This window comes from Rhipicephalus microplus, chromosome X (assembly GCF_043290135.1).
Source record: "Rhipicephalus microplus isolate Deutch F79 chromosome X, USDA_Rmic, whole genome shotgun sequence".
In the NCBI taxonomy this organism is placed as follows: Eukaryota; Metazoa; Arthropoda; class Arachnida; order Ixodida; family Ixodidae; genus Rhipicephalus; species Rhipicephalus microplus.
In genome coordinates, this window is record NC_134710.1 from 182,340,279 (window position 1) to 182,359,673 (window position 19,395).

At 42.5% G+C, this 19,395-nt stretch overlaps 1 protein-coding gene across 1 annotated transcript in view; it reads left to right on the forward strand.

The window, feature by feature from the left end:
* The first annotated feature begins 679 nt into the window (after positions 1-679).
* Positions 680-19,395, forward strand: part of LOC119176969 (thyrotropin-releasing hormone receptor) — a 482,241-nt gene continuing 463,525 nt past the window's right edge. The window contains exon 1 of the mRNA XM_075878327.1: positions 680-1,769. Within this exon, the coding sequence (XP_075734442.1) occupies positions 918-1,769 (852 nt within the window). The 5' untranslated portion in view covers positions 680-917. The remainder of the gene's footprint in view (positions 1,770-19,395) is intronic.

Here is a 19,395-nt window from a genome sequence, read left to right on the forward strand (position 1 = left end):
AGGTAAATGACACCTTATGCAGCCCTTATTTTGGTATGCATTGGCGAATAACGAGGTGTCTTCCTGAGAAATTCGAGAAGTAAGCCCCACCTAAACTTACCCAGAGTGCCTCCATTTTTCCTGTTCAAGCTTGCGCACATGGATGCTCTCAGAAACGCAAAAAAGTGATGAAAAACTAAACGGATAAAATAAATGAGATTGAATAATTTTGTGTAACGTTTGTTTATGTGAAAGAACAAAGTACCAGTATCACAAAATTTTCGGCACACAAAATAACCGTTACGCGAAGCAGCGTCCATTCGGTATTTTTTTTTTTGGTAATGTACGCATAGTTGCAGTATGTCAATTTATTATAAAGGACCTGCCATGACACGTGTTGTGGAAAAAGAAAATGAATGAAAAAAAAGAAGCCATCGCAACTCTTTCGGGGGATGTAACTCTAGTACGCCAAGTACGCGCTCCTTCGGTGCGCAAGGGGCGTCAAACGATCGCGCACGCCACAAGTTTTAGGAGCGCGATGGAAGCTGACAGCCCGTGGGCGGCGCGTTGCAGAGATGGCGCCACCTCTCCGCTCTACCGTTGGCATAGCAACAGGCCGCGACGCTCTCTGGCGGCCTTGGAGGGGAAAGGGCCCGGATCCTCCCCAACGGCTGCGCTCATTCAGCCCCGGAGCGTTGGACGCAGCGGTGGAACTTCGAAGTTAGCAGCGAACTTCTTTTTCAAGTTCCCGAGCGCTATGCCGGCCGGCAACCACTGATTTTACGAGACAGCCACCACATCGTGACCTGCGACATGTCACATTTGAGTATAATCGGCCCGCATTTTGAATTACTGCCGATGAATTAAACTTTCACAGAATTCAAGGGACAAAAAGTTTTGCGACGAAACTTTTTTGTCGCCAGGAGAGGTGTGGAAGCATGGCCTCTCTTGTGGCACTCATTGTGCCAGCTATTCTGATGCCAGCGCTGGTAACCACCGAACTGTCGACGAATGCTCCGTTATGGGACGGCGGCTGGAACAACACCACGACGGCCGTGGCCCCACCGCCGGAGCCCAACCGGACGTACCAAGACCCGACCTACTACTCGGTTAACTATCGCATCATCGGCACCATCTTCCAAGGCATCATATTTGCCGTGGGTGTCTTGGGCAACATCATGGTGGTCATTGTTGTGATGCGCACGCGGAGCATGCACACGCCCACGAACTGCTATTTGGTCAGCCTGTCCGTAGCCGACTTCATGGTCCTGGTCGCATCAGTACCGAACGAGATCATCTCCTACTATGTACTCGGCGATGAGTGGATCTGGGGCCGCGCCGGGTGCGCGCTCTTCATCTTTCTTCAGTACCTGGGCATCAATGCATCTTCGCTGTCTATTACGGCTTTCACCGTGGAACGCTACATTGCGATCTGCCTGCCCATGAAGGCACAAACCATGTGCACGGTCAAGCGTGCCAAAAAGATAATACTGGGCGTGTGGCTGTTTGCTTGCTCCTATTGCTCCCCTTGGCTTGCACTGACCACAACCACGGCCGTCTACTACAAAGGTCACGACAACATAGAGACTTGCACGTTTGCGCTGTCCAGACACCACTACCGCAGTTACTTCTTTGCCGACATCATACTGTTCTACGTCGTGCCACTGCTTCTCTCGTGTGTCCTCTACGGACTCATGGCCCGCGTCCTTTTCCAGTCAAACTTCAACTCCAAGGCAAACGGCTCGACAGACTCGAAGAAGAGCTCTGCCAACAGTAGCTCTAGGGTCCAGGTGAGAGGCATCTGTCAATTTTTTTTTGCTGTATAGTTTTTTCTACCGTTTCGTACAGTAGATAGTGGTGCTAGAATCGGAAGTTTAGTGATATTTTTCGCAAGTGTCTAGAAGCGGCCTACAGAATGAAGACTAATAAGTGAATCAGTCAAGAATGCTAACTCGCGAAATGATGTGTACTACATAATTTTGAAAGTGGTGGACCAAGTATAGATTTTCTTTTTCAGGTAGCACAGTCCACATGCCATCTCACCTTCTTTTTCTTACAGAAGTAGAATGCAATGCAAAGCAAATATACGCTTTTCTAAAAATACTGATAGGATTAATATTACAGCGGGAAGTGCTTCGGCATATCATGTAGTGCCGACCGCAGCGGACTCAAACTATCAACACAAATGTCGCGTGTAATTGTTAGAACTTCGGTGTGTTGTTGACTCCCCAGATGTTTGTAGTCTTGCGCAAATGAACAAGATATTTTTGTACTTACCAGCAAGAGAGATTTATGCTACTCGCACAAGAAAAGTCATACTAGCTGCGGAAAAAAGCTTTTCCACTTTAAAACCGTAAAAGTAAATATAAATCCAAAAGCCCACCTTTTACAAAAAAAAATTCATAGCGTTCTTTATATAACTACAGCGTAAAAATGTTACTGCTAATTTAAGTAACATGTACTGTTTGGCGAAGATTTTTAAGTGGACAATACTCGCCCCCCTTGGTGAAGCCAAAGACGACATGGCGACAATGTCGGCATCTGGTTTTTGGTTTGACAATAAGCGTTGCGAAACGTTGGAAAGTGCTCAGAAACGACACGTGCATTGGTTGCAAAAATGGTGACACTTTTTAGAAAAGCAATACTGCATGAATGTGGGAACGTATACTCCGTATTTTACAACGTTCAATTTTTTTCGGTCTGATAGCGTATGCTCAAGACACACGGCATTATGCTTACAGAAACCTAAATGCGTCTACGCATAGGGTCAAGTACTTTCTACGGAGTTTTTAAAAAAACTAATAACAAGGCGGTGCACTTGTCCCATTATAGGTTCAATAAATTGGTCAGTACTTTTTCCATAGTTTCGTCAATAGCCTGACGTTAGTTATGTTTTTAACAGCTTCGTAATGGGTCGACCAGACTGCCGATCACAAAAGCAGAGGAATGGTGTAAGTTTGTACTTTAAAAAAGTTCAATGCGCCCTCGTACATGTAATGTTTTTTTTTTTAGTGTATTTCATTTAGGCACCTGATTGTATGCTCTGAGTGGTTCTTTCGGGTACTTGGGTCCCGTCAGGCAGAGGACATCTGCCTTTTGCCCTTGTATCCGAGTCATACATTTGTCTGGAATAAAGAGCTGAAACAATAAAGAGCTGAAAAGCTGAGAAGATTCAGAGTTGTCACTGCGATTTGAATCTTCTGGCAAAAAATTTTTTTAATCCGAACCACGCATATTTATTATATTCATAATAAATTACCAGTGTACACTTACCGAAGCAACGACTGATGATCACAAATACAAAAACGTTCACCAGAAAAAAAAAACTGTCCATTCTTTCTCAAGTTTGAATGAATGCGGGGAGGAGCATTGAAGAAACTTCACTCTTTGCACAATTAGGCTACGGAAATGTCGCTTAACATGAACTAAAAGGAGAGATGCAATCATGCGTGCTGTCCTGCTTTTTTTTTGAGGGGACGAAAAGATCAAGATTAAGTGGAATCAATTCATGGTACTGCTGCACGAAAACCTCGAAAGAGTTGAAGCGATTCTTCGCATAAACCGATCAACACGTTCAGAAACACGTACTACAACGCTCATACAACCGCGAAATCTAAATCTTTAAAGAAATAGTTTCCTTTTGTGTCTTGATTCATTTTGTCACCAAAGGCTTAACGACAGTATCTTTAGGTGCATTACAATCTTCTTTGAGAAGGACGGAGCGAAAAAACTGGGTGCGAACAAACGCCAGAGGCCATGGAGCTTTGCACTTTTCTTGCTCAAAACGCGAACAAAGTGAAATACGTGGGCTTCTGAAATTCAAAGATTATTTTGGTCTGTATAACTCACAAAAAAGAAAGCTCATTATGTCGTTCATGACGCCGAATAACTATCTGCTTTAGCACAACCCGTGTGATAGTTACAATATGCAGGCATGCATTCTGCGATCAAGGACCCCCTCCTCTTCTGCAACAACCAACATGCCTCCCCAAGGAAAAAAAAAAGACAAACGAGTTAAGCCAAAGAAGCATTGACGAGGGGAAGAGAGGAATGAAATGCTGCTAATTCAGTGACTCTATGGAACCTAACCAATAGGATGCTGTGTTTACATTCAATGCTATCTATAACATAGGAATATCATTTTTTTGAAGACTTGACTGTCAACAGAAACAAATGGCGGCCAACCGGTTGAACTCTCCAAGAACTATCTCTGTCATTAATCGCGCTGAAGATGACGCTACCACGAGCTGTGCTCCTTAAACAAAAGATTGTCATCTCGTGTACCTTGCCTGCTGTTAGCGCAATGACTGCAAACTGCACTATTGCGGACACCAAAGAAATGCCTACACGAGGTTTTCACAAAGTACGCCATTCCTTGTGACAACTTTTCTTTTAGTTGCACACACGCGATTGATGTTGCATTTATATTTCCGCTATTGTAAGTACATTGTACTGAGAGTTGTAATTACACTTTTGCATCAATAGTGTCTACGAGCAGCTCTAGGCAGCAATTTTATTGACATCTCCGGAGACTCGATGGTTATGGTGCTCGGTTGATGACCTGAAAGACACCTCTTCAATGTCAGCGCAGTGGTCACATGTTCATAGATGGGATATACGAGGGTCCCGTGTACTGTGCAACATCAGTGCTCGTTAACGTAACCGAAAAGATTGAAAATTTTAAGAGCCTTTCACAATTGCGTCTCGTAGGCACCTTGGCACGTTAAACACCTTAAATCAATGATCTCATGTACATTTTTTTGCCAGAGCATACGATATAGCTAAGAACAAATCTGAGTATTTTCTGTAGACAACGCTTGCCAAGTCGCATATATGTGAGAGTTAAGTTCAATAAACTTCACAACATTCACAAAAAAATATAGAAACACTATCGAATCCCTTTACACTCTTTCAAAATCTCTAAGGTATGCTGACTAAAATACTTCCTTCTACGATGTGAAGGGGATGGTTCAGATATAATGAGATTAATAACTTTTCCATCAACGCTAGAAATGACTGCGGGTAAAAGTTGGCTGAGCCACAAGCACACTGACCGTTATGCGCAGTGACCTCTACGATGAAGACAATGGTACCACATATAGTAAGAAATATAATAATGTACGGGCTTTTACGTCCCCAAACTAATTAATGATTATGAGACACCGTAGTGAAGGGCTCTGGAAATTCCAACCATTTGGTGCTCTTCAACGCGCACTGACATTCCACAGCACACGGGCCTTTAGCATTTCGCATCTATTAGAATGTGACCGCCACGACCGGGATCGAACTCACGACTTCTGGGGTGAGCTGCAGCCCAGCACCCTGGCTGCTGATCTACCGAGGCGGGCGTATATTTAGATATATAACAAATCACGTAGCAAGCCTACTATTCAGAATAGAAACATTTCAAAATTGGGTAATGGATTTTGAATGTCACGAAAAAAAATAAATAAAAAGCAAGTTAATAAGTTTATTTACAATGTTAACATATATTGATGAAACAATTGTTACAGTGCTCCCACTGAATTTATTTGCAAAAAATTCAGACTAAATAATTATTTTATTTATGTGAATGATGAATTCCAATAAAGAATTCACAGCATGATCACTTTCCAAAGGTGTGTGTAACGGGTGACATATCAATGCGTCTATTTATCTTGATTGCATACCTCATAGAAAAACTTGAAATTTTCGTTTACATCTCTCTTGAATACAAGACTTTACTTATAATTACAGATCTTGAATACGTGTATTATATATCCTTCTAAACATAAATCTGAAGAGCGGGAACTGATTGGTTCAATAAAATGTGCCTCAATAGGCGCATTGATATATATTCTTTCAATATTTGTGATGTCTTCGTAGTCCGTACTAATGTACAATGAGATACCAAAGAAAAAAAAGGACTGTTGTGCAATGCCTTGTTTTATTTTAAACTTCAAACCTGGAGCGTACCAAGTATGCGTTTTTTTGCTCAGAATAGGTGGATAGCAAAACGGCACGTCGTCTGCTATAGGTACTTCCAGTTCGAGGCCTATCCCTTCTCTGCTTCAAGGTGCCTGCTGCACTGTGTAATCGGTGTGGAAACGCGTACAATTCAGTGACGCTTTTGCTGCCGCTTGTCGAATGATTGTGTTTTTCAATTCTTTTTTTGTGTGAATGCATTGCTGTTATTTTGCGCATTTCACGCGAAATACGTGGACATGGGCAAAAACGAGCAACGTTGAGAGATGGGTTTCGAGCACAGCGTGCGGTTATGCTTTGAAACACGCAGTGGTATTTTGCAGGTTCACCTGAATTTAGTATTTTCGAGCGCATACACTAACTGAGGCCACTTCAAAATTACTCACACATATGTAGGCATGTCGTCATATGTCAATATACCCACAATCTCTACATATGTACGCGTACTTTGCGCGATCAAGTATGCCGATATGGTGTATTTCTATTGTATATTCTGCGTCGCTAGCTGTTAAATTTATTGATACAGGTGAGTGTGTAAAAAGCCCACAGAACAATACCACTCAAATAATGGTATCATGCTACGTAAAACGTTCGAAGTCGCTTTTGAAGCAACGAGTAGCATGCTGTGGCGTCTCTGTTATGCCAGACTTGCAAGCGTGTAGTGCTGATAAATCATGTTATATTACAACTCACATATCCTTAAAAGCTATCTTGTACAACTGTACGCTGAGTGCGGATAATTTTGCGTGCATTGCAAAACATTTAGTGTGTGAGGGACGACACTTTAAAGATATATTTAGAGGCGTAAAAAAGCCAGAGACCTTTGAGCATGTTTCATAATTAGCGTTCGAAACAAATTGCGAGGCCATTCGATATTTCAAGACCGTAATTGTATCTTTGCTACAAAAAAGTAAACAAATTATTTTACGGGTACGTGCGCAACATGAAAACAAGTGAACGGATATTTCGTGATCTCACGATGTGCAGAAAATCTTTGTATGTGACAAATCATGTGCGATATAACCTTCGCTGTAAAACAAGCATGTGTACGCAGGTTCAAGCAACTTCAATGAAAAAATGACCGCTCGCGCGATTATAACTATTTTGTAGTGATTGTATTTGTTATTCAATCATACTACATAGCGCTCCAATGTATTACGCAGCAATTTGCAAAAAAAAAAAAGGGCACCACGAGTGCAAGGTGGAGGACTCGCCTCGAACCGGAAGTCAGCGCAGACGGGTGCCGTAGCTCACAATTCATTGCGTGAGCCACGATTTTGCCATCCACCGATTCTCACCATATACAAAGGCAATCACGTGAGAAATTTTTGTCCAGCTCCAATCCCACACACTTTTTAAACTCCAGAGCAGCGATTTCTTACTTGAATTCATTTCTTATCGTTTTAAGGCCCTTTCACGGATAAGCAAAATGAGTGCTGTTTCCAAGTCCTGAGAACAGTGAGTTTCACGCTGCTAGAAAGTTCTGGCTCTGGGTGCCGAAGTGACGCACATTCTCTCGTATAACAACATATGCGGCGTCCTCTTTAATTCGCTGGCCCGTGTTTGTTGGTGGCGCAGCGACCGACGTGACTTCTCGGAGCAATGGCGGAAACTATAGCAGTGCGCAGAACGGTCGAAGGCGATGAAAATTTGCAACCCACGCACGCTCGACCATCCGTGGTGTCGAGCGGATGAAGCAGTTAGACCGGAGGCATAACACGTCGCACGCGCTCCTCACAAAACGCGGAGACGAAATAAAGTCCGTAATAATGTTTCCCGGCCCTACTTGGCGCGCACTCTCGGGTCTAGTTGGGCACCATACAGACCATTTCTTTTGTGGCACGCTTGTATAAGTCATGGCAGCGGGGCACGCTACAGCAATCATATAGGCTGGCATAGGCTACACGAACGGTTCTCGCGGGCATCCCGACATCACAGGCATCACAGTTACTCGCTTTTTTTATGCTCGTGAGGAAAAAAGAAAATTATTTTGGAGTCAAGATGCTACAAGAGAAGATTGATCAGAAAAAAAGTGCTTCGCTTAGGCCTCAAACTGCACCCTCTTGACGTATTGGGCTTGTAAAAATTAACTCTACCTCGGAATACTAGGCACATGCTTGATCTGTGGTGACGTAGGAGTATTTACAAATATAGTCTTACGTATTACATTTACACACAATAATTGAAAGCTACCATGTGAGAAAGTGTTCTGAGAATTAAGGCCACATAATCATTCGCTTTTCACATAACTTCTCACATGTCTGCTCACAATCAGCGAGTTGCTGATAAACCACTCACCATTGTAAGGTCTATGGCGTTGTGTTTACCGAATGAATAATAAGGTTATAATAATAATCATCGGCACAGTGCACCACGTTCGTTTTGAACGTCTATTTTCTCCGCCTCAATGTCCACCATTTACTCAGCTGTTTCACACACAGGCAGTCGGGCACTACGCACTTTTATACGATGATGACTGTATACAGACCTTGTACTTAAGGGCCCTGTGGGCCTTTCACTTAATCTCGACGTAAATTTTAGCCAAGGCGATTTTTTGTTTTGGTTGTCTTTTTAATTTACTCTGAAGCCTAAGCCGTCACTACCATTTGACCTTACTATACGGTGTGGCAGCTCCAATGGCAAGACGACGTAGCTCTCACCGATCACGGTTCTCGTTTGCTCTGCTTTAATCGGATATGTCAGAAGAAGATTACTCCTGAAACTCGCGAGATAATATATTACCATTTATTTTACATATACCATTTAGCGTATATATTTCCCTGTTGCATGGTTCAAATGTGGGAATATATAAAGCCAGATATATATTTGATATGAATAAATGATATAGCCAATTTTAGTGCTAGCTTCCGCACACGCCGTCAATTTATGGCAAAATGTCCCGACCTTGCTAGAATTGTAGTTGCCCTCTGGGAATCATGGGAGAACGGGGATAGCGTAAATTTCGATTAGTGTTACCACTGCCAAATTTAGAATGAAACACCAAGCAAAAAGAGTAGCAGACAAATTGGACGTTATTTTTTATTTATTTGATCTTGCCTCCAGAAACGTATGTCATAAAAAACCAGCAGCTAACCAGCCCAGCTAAATACATTGGCTGAATGTGTGTAAACTTCACCTTGGGCTTTTGAAACCGCTGTGATAGCTTACTACTCAATACTTTCACCGTCAATCAGTATTGTGCTAATTATTTGGCTCGCTGAAACACCCTGCCCAGTAATAAATATCTTCCAGAAGATAACGTTCGGAGATCCATGCTGTGAACACGCGTATAGCAGAGTTTTCTGGACAGCACATTCAAAAGTAATTGTCAATAATGTTATTCGTATGAAAAACGAAATATATCTCTCAGGTATTCTCTTTAATATATAGCAAAAAAAATAAGAATGCAAGCTGAGATTTGCTCACGAAATAAAATTTTTTTGTGAAAGCGTGAATATTAAGGTATATGTGACAGTTAGTATTTTAACGCGGCATAAGAAGATGGTATTGTAACGAATAAAGTAAAAAAACTCAATTTTCTTGGAAGGAAAGCTCGTGAAAGTAGCACGCAGTGCAATTCAGCAACGAATAAAAGAAATTCGGGCGGGCTTTTTAGGTAAATATAACTAATCTCATAAACATCTGATGCACACCTCGCGAGATCTTCCCAGCGACTTAGAAGTGTGCTATATATACGATCGCTACAGAGCACTGCAGTGAACCAGGTAAGAAACTCGGACAGTAAAGGTGCCCAGCCAAAATACTTTATGCAGAAGTGCAATACGTTTACCATTCTGCACTTCAGTGATGTTTTTGTAGAGCTCCTTGTGAAGCGGGAGGGGGGGGGGAGGCAACATGGCGGCAGTGTCTGATCAGTGGGGTCTCATTTTGAAGTCTTGTTGTGGCTTCAGTAAAATTTTCGTACCTCATTTGCAGCTTTCAGAAGTACGAAGCTTTCAGAATAATCTTGTAAAGATAATAAGCGCACTCTTCAATATTGGTAATATGTGTAAACACCACTAGCCATCCTTGCCTATTTCGCTCGTCATCTTTGTTGCACCCTTATGGAACCATAGACCTTGACGCATGTGAGGTGGCTCTTACCCTCGGGCGCGAAAGCATAAGAACTGCGATCAAGACGGTTCCAGAATATTTTCTCCGCTTCTGAGTTCATATTCAAGTTTGATACCAGTAAACGTCAGAATATTAGGAAGAAATATACAAAACGCAAGGAGGCTTGCGAGTTTTCAGAACGACTGCAGCGCCAATAATAACGGTAATGTGGTACTGGCGAACCGAGGCCAGGGGGGGGGGGGTTCAATTTATGACATTTCTTTTAGTTTTGCTTGTGCAAAGCTACACGCACACATACAAGCGGAACGCACAAACATATACAAGGTATACAGGTGACCACACCCCTGATTCGCGGGCTCCGTGCTTGGAAGAGGACGTTTCTGCTTGGCTGCTCCGCTACGTTATGCATTCCGAAATAATCAATGTCTTTATCGCGTGAGACATTCTTCCTATTTGTTACATTCACTATTATTAGAGACGGGAGTTTAGGCAAATGCCTATTTTTTTTCTTTGCGTTCCTATCACGTCGTTTGATATAGAAACGTGAACAAGATGTTAAAAAGTATTTACAACGGTTTCAGAGAGATGGAGATGCAAAGAAAGGCAGAGAGGTAGAACAGGCACACATTGGGTTGGCTACCTTGCACAGGAGAAGGGATAAAAGGGGCGCAAAGAGGGGTGCAAGAAGAAAAGAGTATATAAATATATGGTCATGAGCACACTTGGGGTGCACATCCAGTCGACCAGTGGTCACTCAGTTTTTTTTTAATTTTCAGCATATATTTTATTGTGTCTATTAATATCTATTTTTGGCATTTATGCCTAAACGTCTATAATAGCTTTTAAATGGTTGGTTGAAAATCCGTGCCTCGGTGTAGGCTATGTGCTCTGTAATTGTGCTTTCGAGAACAACTTCAGACAGTTATTCATGCTACCGGGTAGCATTGATGGTTCGGAACTCCATGGGGCTCAACCAAGTATTTTAGTTCAACCAACATCCGGAAAACAATCACTCTCAGCAGTGAAATTGGGCGCACCGGCCACAATACCCCGCCGCACTGACGTTGGGAGAGTGGTTAGCAAATGCAAAACCGCTTCGAGCAGCCAGGTGAAAGGAGACAGGTGGCGAAAAGAAACAAAAATGCGATGAGCACGGTGCTTTTGTATTGCTTGTAACTTATTCATTAAGGTGTTCACTGACAGGGAAGAACTTGGTTACATGGTTACTTAGCAAGCGCATGTTTACTACGATTCTATCGCTCGTAATATAATTCCAAAATGTTGCTATTGCATTCATTGTTTGGTCTTTTTGAAGAAACTGTGACTTTTTGTGTTCTCTAACAATAATAAGGTATTTATTTCCTTAATTTTTCAGTATTTTTCTTGTACTTTTATTTCTCTATCGCTTTTCTTCGCTCTATCTTTCGTTCTCTCGCTCTCTTTTTCCCCTGCTTGTTTTCGTTTGACCAGCCTCCTTTACACAGTGGCGCATACCACTTCAGCAGTTTCCCGGTGAGACCACACAAACTATATCACTGAGCTACAACAGCATCACTCTTGAAAGAACATTTGAACCAGTATGTTTAACTGTTGGTGCCTTTGCGTCATCATAAGCGATAACATTTGTTCGCTTTTCTGTCGTAGGTATACATTTCACGCATGTCTTTGTTATGAAATTATTTGCATTCATGTAAATATTTATTGTGCTTTCATCAACGACGTCAGAGGCCTAAAGTGTCTTATGCTTGCCTACTTATGGCGCATAAAACGTGGTTTCTTAATTGCTAAATTCGACCTATAGTTGTCACTCACCGCAAACAATTAACCAGTGTTATCCGTAACCTCGGAGCACTGCTGACAGGAACGAATCGAAGATCTTGGAAAGTGAGGTGAATGCAGTGCAATCTCTACATTTTGCCCTCCAAGAAAGCAGCGCTAGCAATAAAGTGTGTTTTGGGAAAAGAGAGAGAACATCTTTTTCTATAACCAAGTGTATATGATGTGTCGCTACAGTTCGCTCTGCAGCGCGACATACAGGCACTTGCTTCTCTCCGTGCTTGTTTGTTTAGGATAATGCGAGCTCTTTATCACTTGACTCTATTTATTAGTGTTAACATTATTATTTGTAAGGAAACTAACCGTAATCTTATTTTACTATTTTTACAAGTTTTTAAAACAGGCGTGCTTATCGTTAAGGTATAAACAGATGAACTGTTGCGGGGCAATGGCGAGTTTGAGAACTACGAAATAAAACCTCGTGTTTCACCGTTATAGACGCCTGCCATTTTATAAAAATGGCAGGCGTGTATACACCAATTCAGAAAACACTAATTCAGAACATGGGTCGCGTTTGACGCACGCACATTGTCGACAACGAAACACTATTACAATCTCAAAGCTCTGCGTTCCCAATTCCAAAACTCTTCTTATGCTTACTGCTCTCGGCCTGGCACAGAAAATCTCCAATCGCCTCTTGACTGCCTTCGGAAAAACCTAAAATTTGGTGAGTTAGTGAGAATTTCGTGAGTTAGTGAGTTAGTGAGTAGGTGAGAATTTGGTGATATTGCTAAGTACCAGAGGAATCGAAATGAAGAGGACGAAGAGAAGGACTACGAAGAAGATAGACTGGCGCGGGCTGTTCAGTATCAGTGGCGCTGCTCGTTTGAATGATTGTAAATATATCAGTATACCTATTCGTTTGAGCCTGTATCTTTTCGGTAACAAATGTGGTGGAGATGCTCGCGTAAACGGCTGCCTTAATTTCGCGCTTTCACATGTCGCTCTACGCGTGAATATGGTTTAGCTGGTCATTTCTAATGACACAATAACTGCGAGTGAAACGACATTGGCGTCTAACAACTTCAAGTAACAGTCCAGATTTCTGTATGCTCTCTATGTAGACACTTAGCTTTACTTCAGCTTTCCTGTATTGTCCCATAGGGGTCATGTATACGAACATAGCCAGCTTATAGACAAGAGAGCCACGAAAGGACTCTCCAAAGAGGTTTCATTTCCACTTTAAGAGTAAAGTTTTTTACACCGTGGGTCCTTCCATCCTCTGTACTCCGTTTTAGTGGCCACCTCTTACTTATCACTATGTTCACTATACCGCGCTGCGCTGCGGCAGTACGTGATTACCAGATGGCGTGGAGGCGTGCGTTGCGTGTGGTTTAGTTTGATATGAGTTTGATAGGATGGCGGACAGACAGACAGACAGACAGACAGACAGACAGACAGACAGACAGACAGACAGGCAGGCAGGCAGGCAGACCGACAGACGGACGGACGGACGGACGGACGGACGGACGGACGGACGGACGGACGGACGGCTGAGCTGACAGCCCGCGAAGCTTCGCCTCACTCATCACATTCACGTCGTGTTTTTTTCACGTCCCATATGCATTGTTATTGAACACGAAAGTGTTTTACGCCTGGATCCACCAATGCTTCCGTGATGTATTTCCGTCAGAGAACTGTCGCCCAAAAAATACGCACAATAATAAGAAGAAAAAAATAAAGGTACTATCATTATTATACTTACGCAAGGGCTACCGTGTAATATATGTGTCATATATTGAGATCTACGGTGGGCCTTTCAGAGCACGTAGTGAACCAGCGTCGTATTAGCTATAAACTAAATATTGTTTTCGCGATCTGAAAGGTACCCTAACATCCTCTCGCCAAATGCCGTCGTCATGTTCACGTTCGACTCTTCGCACTATGTCAGGGCTAGTTGGACCTCTTCAATCAATAGGAGCAGAACCAATGAACTCTGGGTGCGCGACAACACATGCCGGGCATGCTATCCACTTCCTGTGCCACGGGGACATATTTTGCCCGCTTTACAAGCACGCCTTTTATATCTCCCACTCTCTTATCCCAGCGTTCTGGGTAAAGTGCTGTAAAGAATGAGAATCATGGCATCCGCAAGTACTTCTTTTAATGCATCGTTACTATGCGTCCTTCCTATTAGGTGCGTTTTCAATAGCAGAAGTGCAATTTTGTAAACGTATTAAGAGACCCCCAGGTAGTGGGTGATCTTATCCCAAGTGTTGGCGTCCCTCATAACGTCCTCCGACCGAACATAGGTCGGCGACGCCTGGCTGTAACTTCGCAATCTCCATTTACGCTCATCCTGCGAAAAAAAGTGGGGCCTTTTCGACGCGCGTTGCCTTTTCTTGTAGTTGGACGGTGAGCGTGCAGCGAGTAAGTGACGTTAGCTTAAGTACGGTGTCCCGTTAGTCACGCTTTTCTGGCTGTCACATTCCTTTCTCTGGTTCCGCTCTCACCGTCGACTACTGCAGCTACACGCACATATGACCTCAATGGTCTGTTTATTCATTAATGATGGACATCAGCCATCGGGATGAAGATGTATGACTAAACGAGTACAAAGATGCACCCACGTTAATCGGGGCTACCGATGTAAAACACCAGTAGAAATTGCGCAAGCTCTCTTGTGTCAATGTTCAGTAAACATTAAACTATACTTCTCTAAGAACACGTTTTACTTTCCTCTATTAGCGATCCTATATTATGAAGGGATCAATTATGTTTTTCGAGCAGGTCAGACCCCGCTGCCGAGGTCAGAAGACCTCCTCCTTCCGCAGAGTGTCCGTCTTTTTTTTATACAGTAAATTCATATAACTTTTGCCGTGATTGAATTTCGTAGTAAGTGCACATCAGTACCCATACTAAATAAAGAATAAAAGGTAGCATATCCGTGGTCAAACTCATGAAATGAATGGCATAAAATTCAGGTTTAATATTTTTAATGATTAGCTTCATTCAAGAGCCCAACGTTTCATACTTTCTTTCTGCGTAATTATTTTACTGCTTGACTTCGCAAACTTGGGGCTTTTATGAGTCTTGTGTATATCGAAACATTACATTTTTTTAAAATACAGAATAAAAGGCACAGCTTTCCCCACTTTCCAGAGCTGTGCAGCGACTGGCTGCGTATTGTGCAAGTATTACCTATAGCATCACCGCTGGGTTCGCGATATGCTGTGTAGGAGCGCCGTGAGTGCGCGTATGGCGTAGTTACTTAAAAAAAAAAGACACTAAAGTGAAGGGGAGCTGTTGAAGCGGTGGTGTAGAAATTGTGTGCAGTGCTAATTTAAGGCCTAGTCATTGATTGTTTCGAAATAAATTGAAATGCCGGTGGATTCCATATATTTAGCGCAATTCAAGCCACCCACCTGTATAAGCCAGCCTTGTGGCGTATACCGTTCGCCATACCCACGCGTTACTGACCGCGTTGCGGTGCAAATGCTTGAGGCCCGTGCTTAGATTTGGTGCACCTTAAAGAAGCCCACGTGGTCAAAATTTTCAGCGCCCTCAACTACAGCGTCTCTCATAACCATATGGTGGTTTTGGTACGTTAAAGCTCATCAATTATTATTATTATGAGAATAAATTAGGGTACCGTAGGTTTTCTCGTCAAATTTCCTGGTGGATCGAGGTTGCTTTTATTTGTGCACGAACAACGTGACGGGGTTGAAGGGTAGAGACACCTTCGAAATGTCGGTAAGAGTACCAGTTTCCCACTACAGTAGTACGTTTGGTCAGGTAGCAGCTCACCCATGTCGGTATTGCAGGTTTATAACTTCGATAAGACACCAACTAGCCTTGACAAAGTGCGAAGAGTCGAACGCGAACATGGCGACGACATTTGGCGTGAGGACAATAGGGCGCCTCTCAAATAGCGAAAACAACTTAGAGCTTATAGCTAATATGACGCTGGTTCAACTATGTGCTCTGGAAGGCCGACCGTAGATGGCAATATATGCCACATATATTACATGGTGGTTCTTGCGTAAGTATAATTATAATTTTTCTAAGTGTAGCAACAAGCTGTTTTGCAATCGTTTTCAGTTCGCGACATCAAGCAGTACTCATTGTGACTGTTTTCATCATGTAGATTAACAACTTCAGCATGAAAAAGAGCCTATCAGCAGGATGAATAAAATTCTTTCAAAATTCATCACTAGCTTGTTACGGCGAGTGCCGGCCTGACGTAACAGTGGTATTGACTGCAGTCAATATCGCATATAAAATTCAATGATGAACATATGAAACTACGTTCAACTACTGTGATTAAAAAGCAAGCAAACGGGTATACCATAAATTGTCATGAACTACAACCTTCTATTAGAACCAACTGCCCTTACACCTAATTGAAAAGTTAACAAGATCCATACTAGCAGTTGTGTTGTTGGTACACCAGGCGACCACCACTTGCTTTTTCCATCTCCGTCGCCACCTATGGTGTATAGCAGCACACCGTCATTCATGCTTAGCCAAGGGAGCACGCAAGCACCGGGGAGTTGCTCCTTCGAACAAAAATCGGAACAGCCGTCAGAGGTCAACAACCAGCTTTTCCTAAGGGGCAAACAACGCTTTCGACTTCGCCGATGTAAAGGGGAGGAAAGAGAAAGAATCGGAGCGCGTCGGCTAATGACGCGAACGTGTCAAAACGCCTGGCCCAGTCACCCTTCTGTGCCACCGCTGTGAAGTACACTGCAGATTCTGCTCAACCAGCGGCGCCAAAAGCCAGCGGGCTGATATTACGCAGTGTGCTTCCCTGGCCACAAAACGGGAGTACGCCTTGAAACCAGCTGCTAAGCTGCCTTTCTCGTCCCTCTGTGTGCTTTCCTGCTGAAATTCGTCAACAATAATGTAGTCAGTATACAGAATATGTTTTTTTCTCATTTCTACTGTCTTAAGGCACATCACAGTTCTTTCGCAGAATATAGATTAGTAGGGGCTAGTTGAAAGCCTCACGTGGATCACTGTAGCCTCCACATATCAAGTTACTGACAGGGGTCTCTAATTTAACTTCATAAAAACTTTAATGAATAAATTGTTTATTATTAATTTAATAAAAGTATTAGGTTCATAAGTATGCAAGTAAATTTGTTTTTGTGATTGTAATTGAATATCATCTCTTTTCATGGTTTTCTCCTATACAAACTTGCGTAACCCTGACTTTTTCTCCAGTGGTGAATGCCACCATGCCTCAGCTAAGTTTTCCCCGTGTCACAAGACAGATGACGTGCTTCTGGTTAGTTCATATGTGCACGCAACCAATGTTAAATGATTTCACTCAAACCGAAGCTTTTTTTTTTCACTATTACATTAATTGCATCTATCTCGCATATTTACTCAGAATCTCAGACGCGACCAACGCTGGAGAAACGAGCTTATTGATTACTATCACGTTAATAAGTAGGCCAATACCTCAGAACACAAGTTAGTTTTCACTCAAAACAAAACATTGCCCTTCCTCCGCCCATCCCCTTTCCACCCTTAAATGTCCAGTTTGTATCTATTGTGCTGAATTACTGCAAAAACACTTACGTCACCATTTTTCATATCGTAGTTCGTGAGACAGGGAGGGAAGTAACCTATTTGGAAAGAACACGCTTGTTCCAGCGGACGCCGATACGCACTAATATGTCAAGAAATGAAGCACCTGAAGTTCTTGCCACCTCACTCAAGAGGGATATCGTTGAGGAAGTATGCTGTGTAACGAATCTACGAAGCCCGACTGTTTCTTTGAGCCACCGAGAACAAGAGAAGCAACGTGTTACCAAGAAATCGTGGATCTGCGGCAATCTCTAACCGCGCTTTTACCAGCAGTGAAAAGTACATTTTGACCACCTTAAGCATCACTCCGATACGTTAATACAGCCTTTAGCCTCCAATACCACACACTGTGCTGTTCATTCCAGTCATGGCTGTGCTAGATTGAAACATTGTAGTTTTAGTTTCAATGAAACATTTTGCTTTTGAATTATACGAGCAACTATATGAGCACGTAGGTATAACCCAGTAAATTAGTAGTATTCACGCCTAAATCATTTCTTGTCTTTAACAATCACTGCTTTCGAGCACCTATAAGGCAAATTTCAACTATAACAAGAACAACAAGGCCTTTATGCATAAAAAGTATTTTACACGGGGCTCATGCATGGAAGACACAATGGGATCCTAGAATTTTAAGGTTTTCTAGGAGCAAAGTATCTGGGAGCATGTATATTGAACGGCACTTGTTGCCCAAAATGACGCTGATTTCCTCATTACTGTCTGAAAGTGTGCATATATATAGCCCCAACTAATTTACGCGGCTACTAGCTTCGAGAGGTGTGTTCGGAAGGAATGAACCTTCATTTCATGATGGCGAAGCTGTTAGAATGCTGTTGGAGCAAAAAAAAAAAAAAAACTCAATGTGTAAGATGGCCACGCCCTAAATGTCTTAAAATTCACATATACCTTGTTGAGAAACAATTTTTGTCATTGGTCTGTCACCTTCGCTAATAACTTTTGCATTGTTGTGATTGCCTGAAATTTTTTTATTGAGCAATCTTTCGTAAGCACGTCCTAAGTATTGAAACACAGTTTGCCTGTCTTGCATTCACTGTTTCTCAATATACACCGTCAATTGGCACGCATAAAACAAGTAGTTGCCAGTAAAATTTGAAAGTCGATAAGAAATTAGGCTCTTCTTTATTACAGTATAGACACTCAGAAGAAAATTAATGGTCGCTATGCAATGGTTATCTCGCACTAATAAGCATTGACGCTTTAAGGAACAAAAATCACAGGAAGGCCTGCATGCTGGAATTTTAACCGGTAACTAACAATAACAAAAAACTTTCGAATGACAATGCGTATGTGTAATAGGCTATTATTGACACCTTCAAAGCTTTGGCTTCAGTTTTCATGTAAAAAATAAATAAGAATACTAAGAACTACTATAGTAAAAAAATTCATGTTGCGTTGCTAGTGTTTTTGCCGGTGGCTGACAGATCTCTAATAACAGACCTAAAACGAATAAAGAATTGAAGTGTGCTGAAAGTTAAGAGGCGAAAAAATCACAGCAGGCGAAAAAATCACAGCATATCCACGGAATGAAGTGGGACGAAGCGTCTGTCAATTCGTTCATGCTTCCGTCCCCGCTTCAGTCCATCCTTACGTGCGCCCGTTTGTGTGTCCGTTCAAGCGTCTGTCTGTCTGTCTGTCTGTCTGTCTGTCTGTCTGTCTGTCTGTCTGTCTGTCTGTCTGTCTGTCTGTCTGTCTGTCTGTCTGTCTGTCTGTCTGTCTGCCCGTCCATCTAGTGAACATTTCAAGTAACGCCATCTCGCTTGTATTTATCATATATTTACGATACACAAGTACCGCCATCTAGTGGACAATCGAAGAAATACACTGGAGTATGTACCACATTTCAGCTCTCAGCGCTTTGTTTACACCAAGAGCGTGATAACGACGTCGTGTAGGTTTTTGGAAACATATGGACATGCGGATATGTGCCCGACGGTGGGTATGTGCCACTCGCATGCGGGTACATGCCACAGGTTAAGCACTACGACA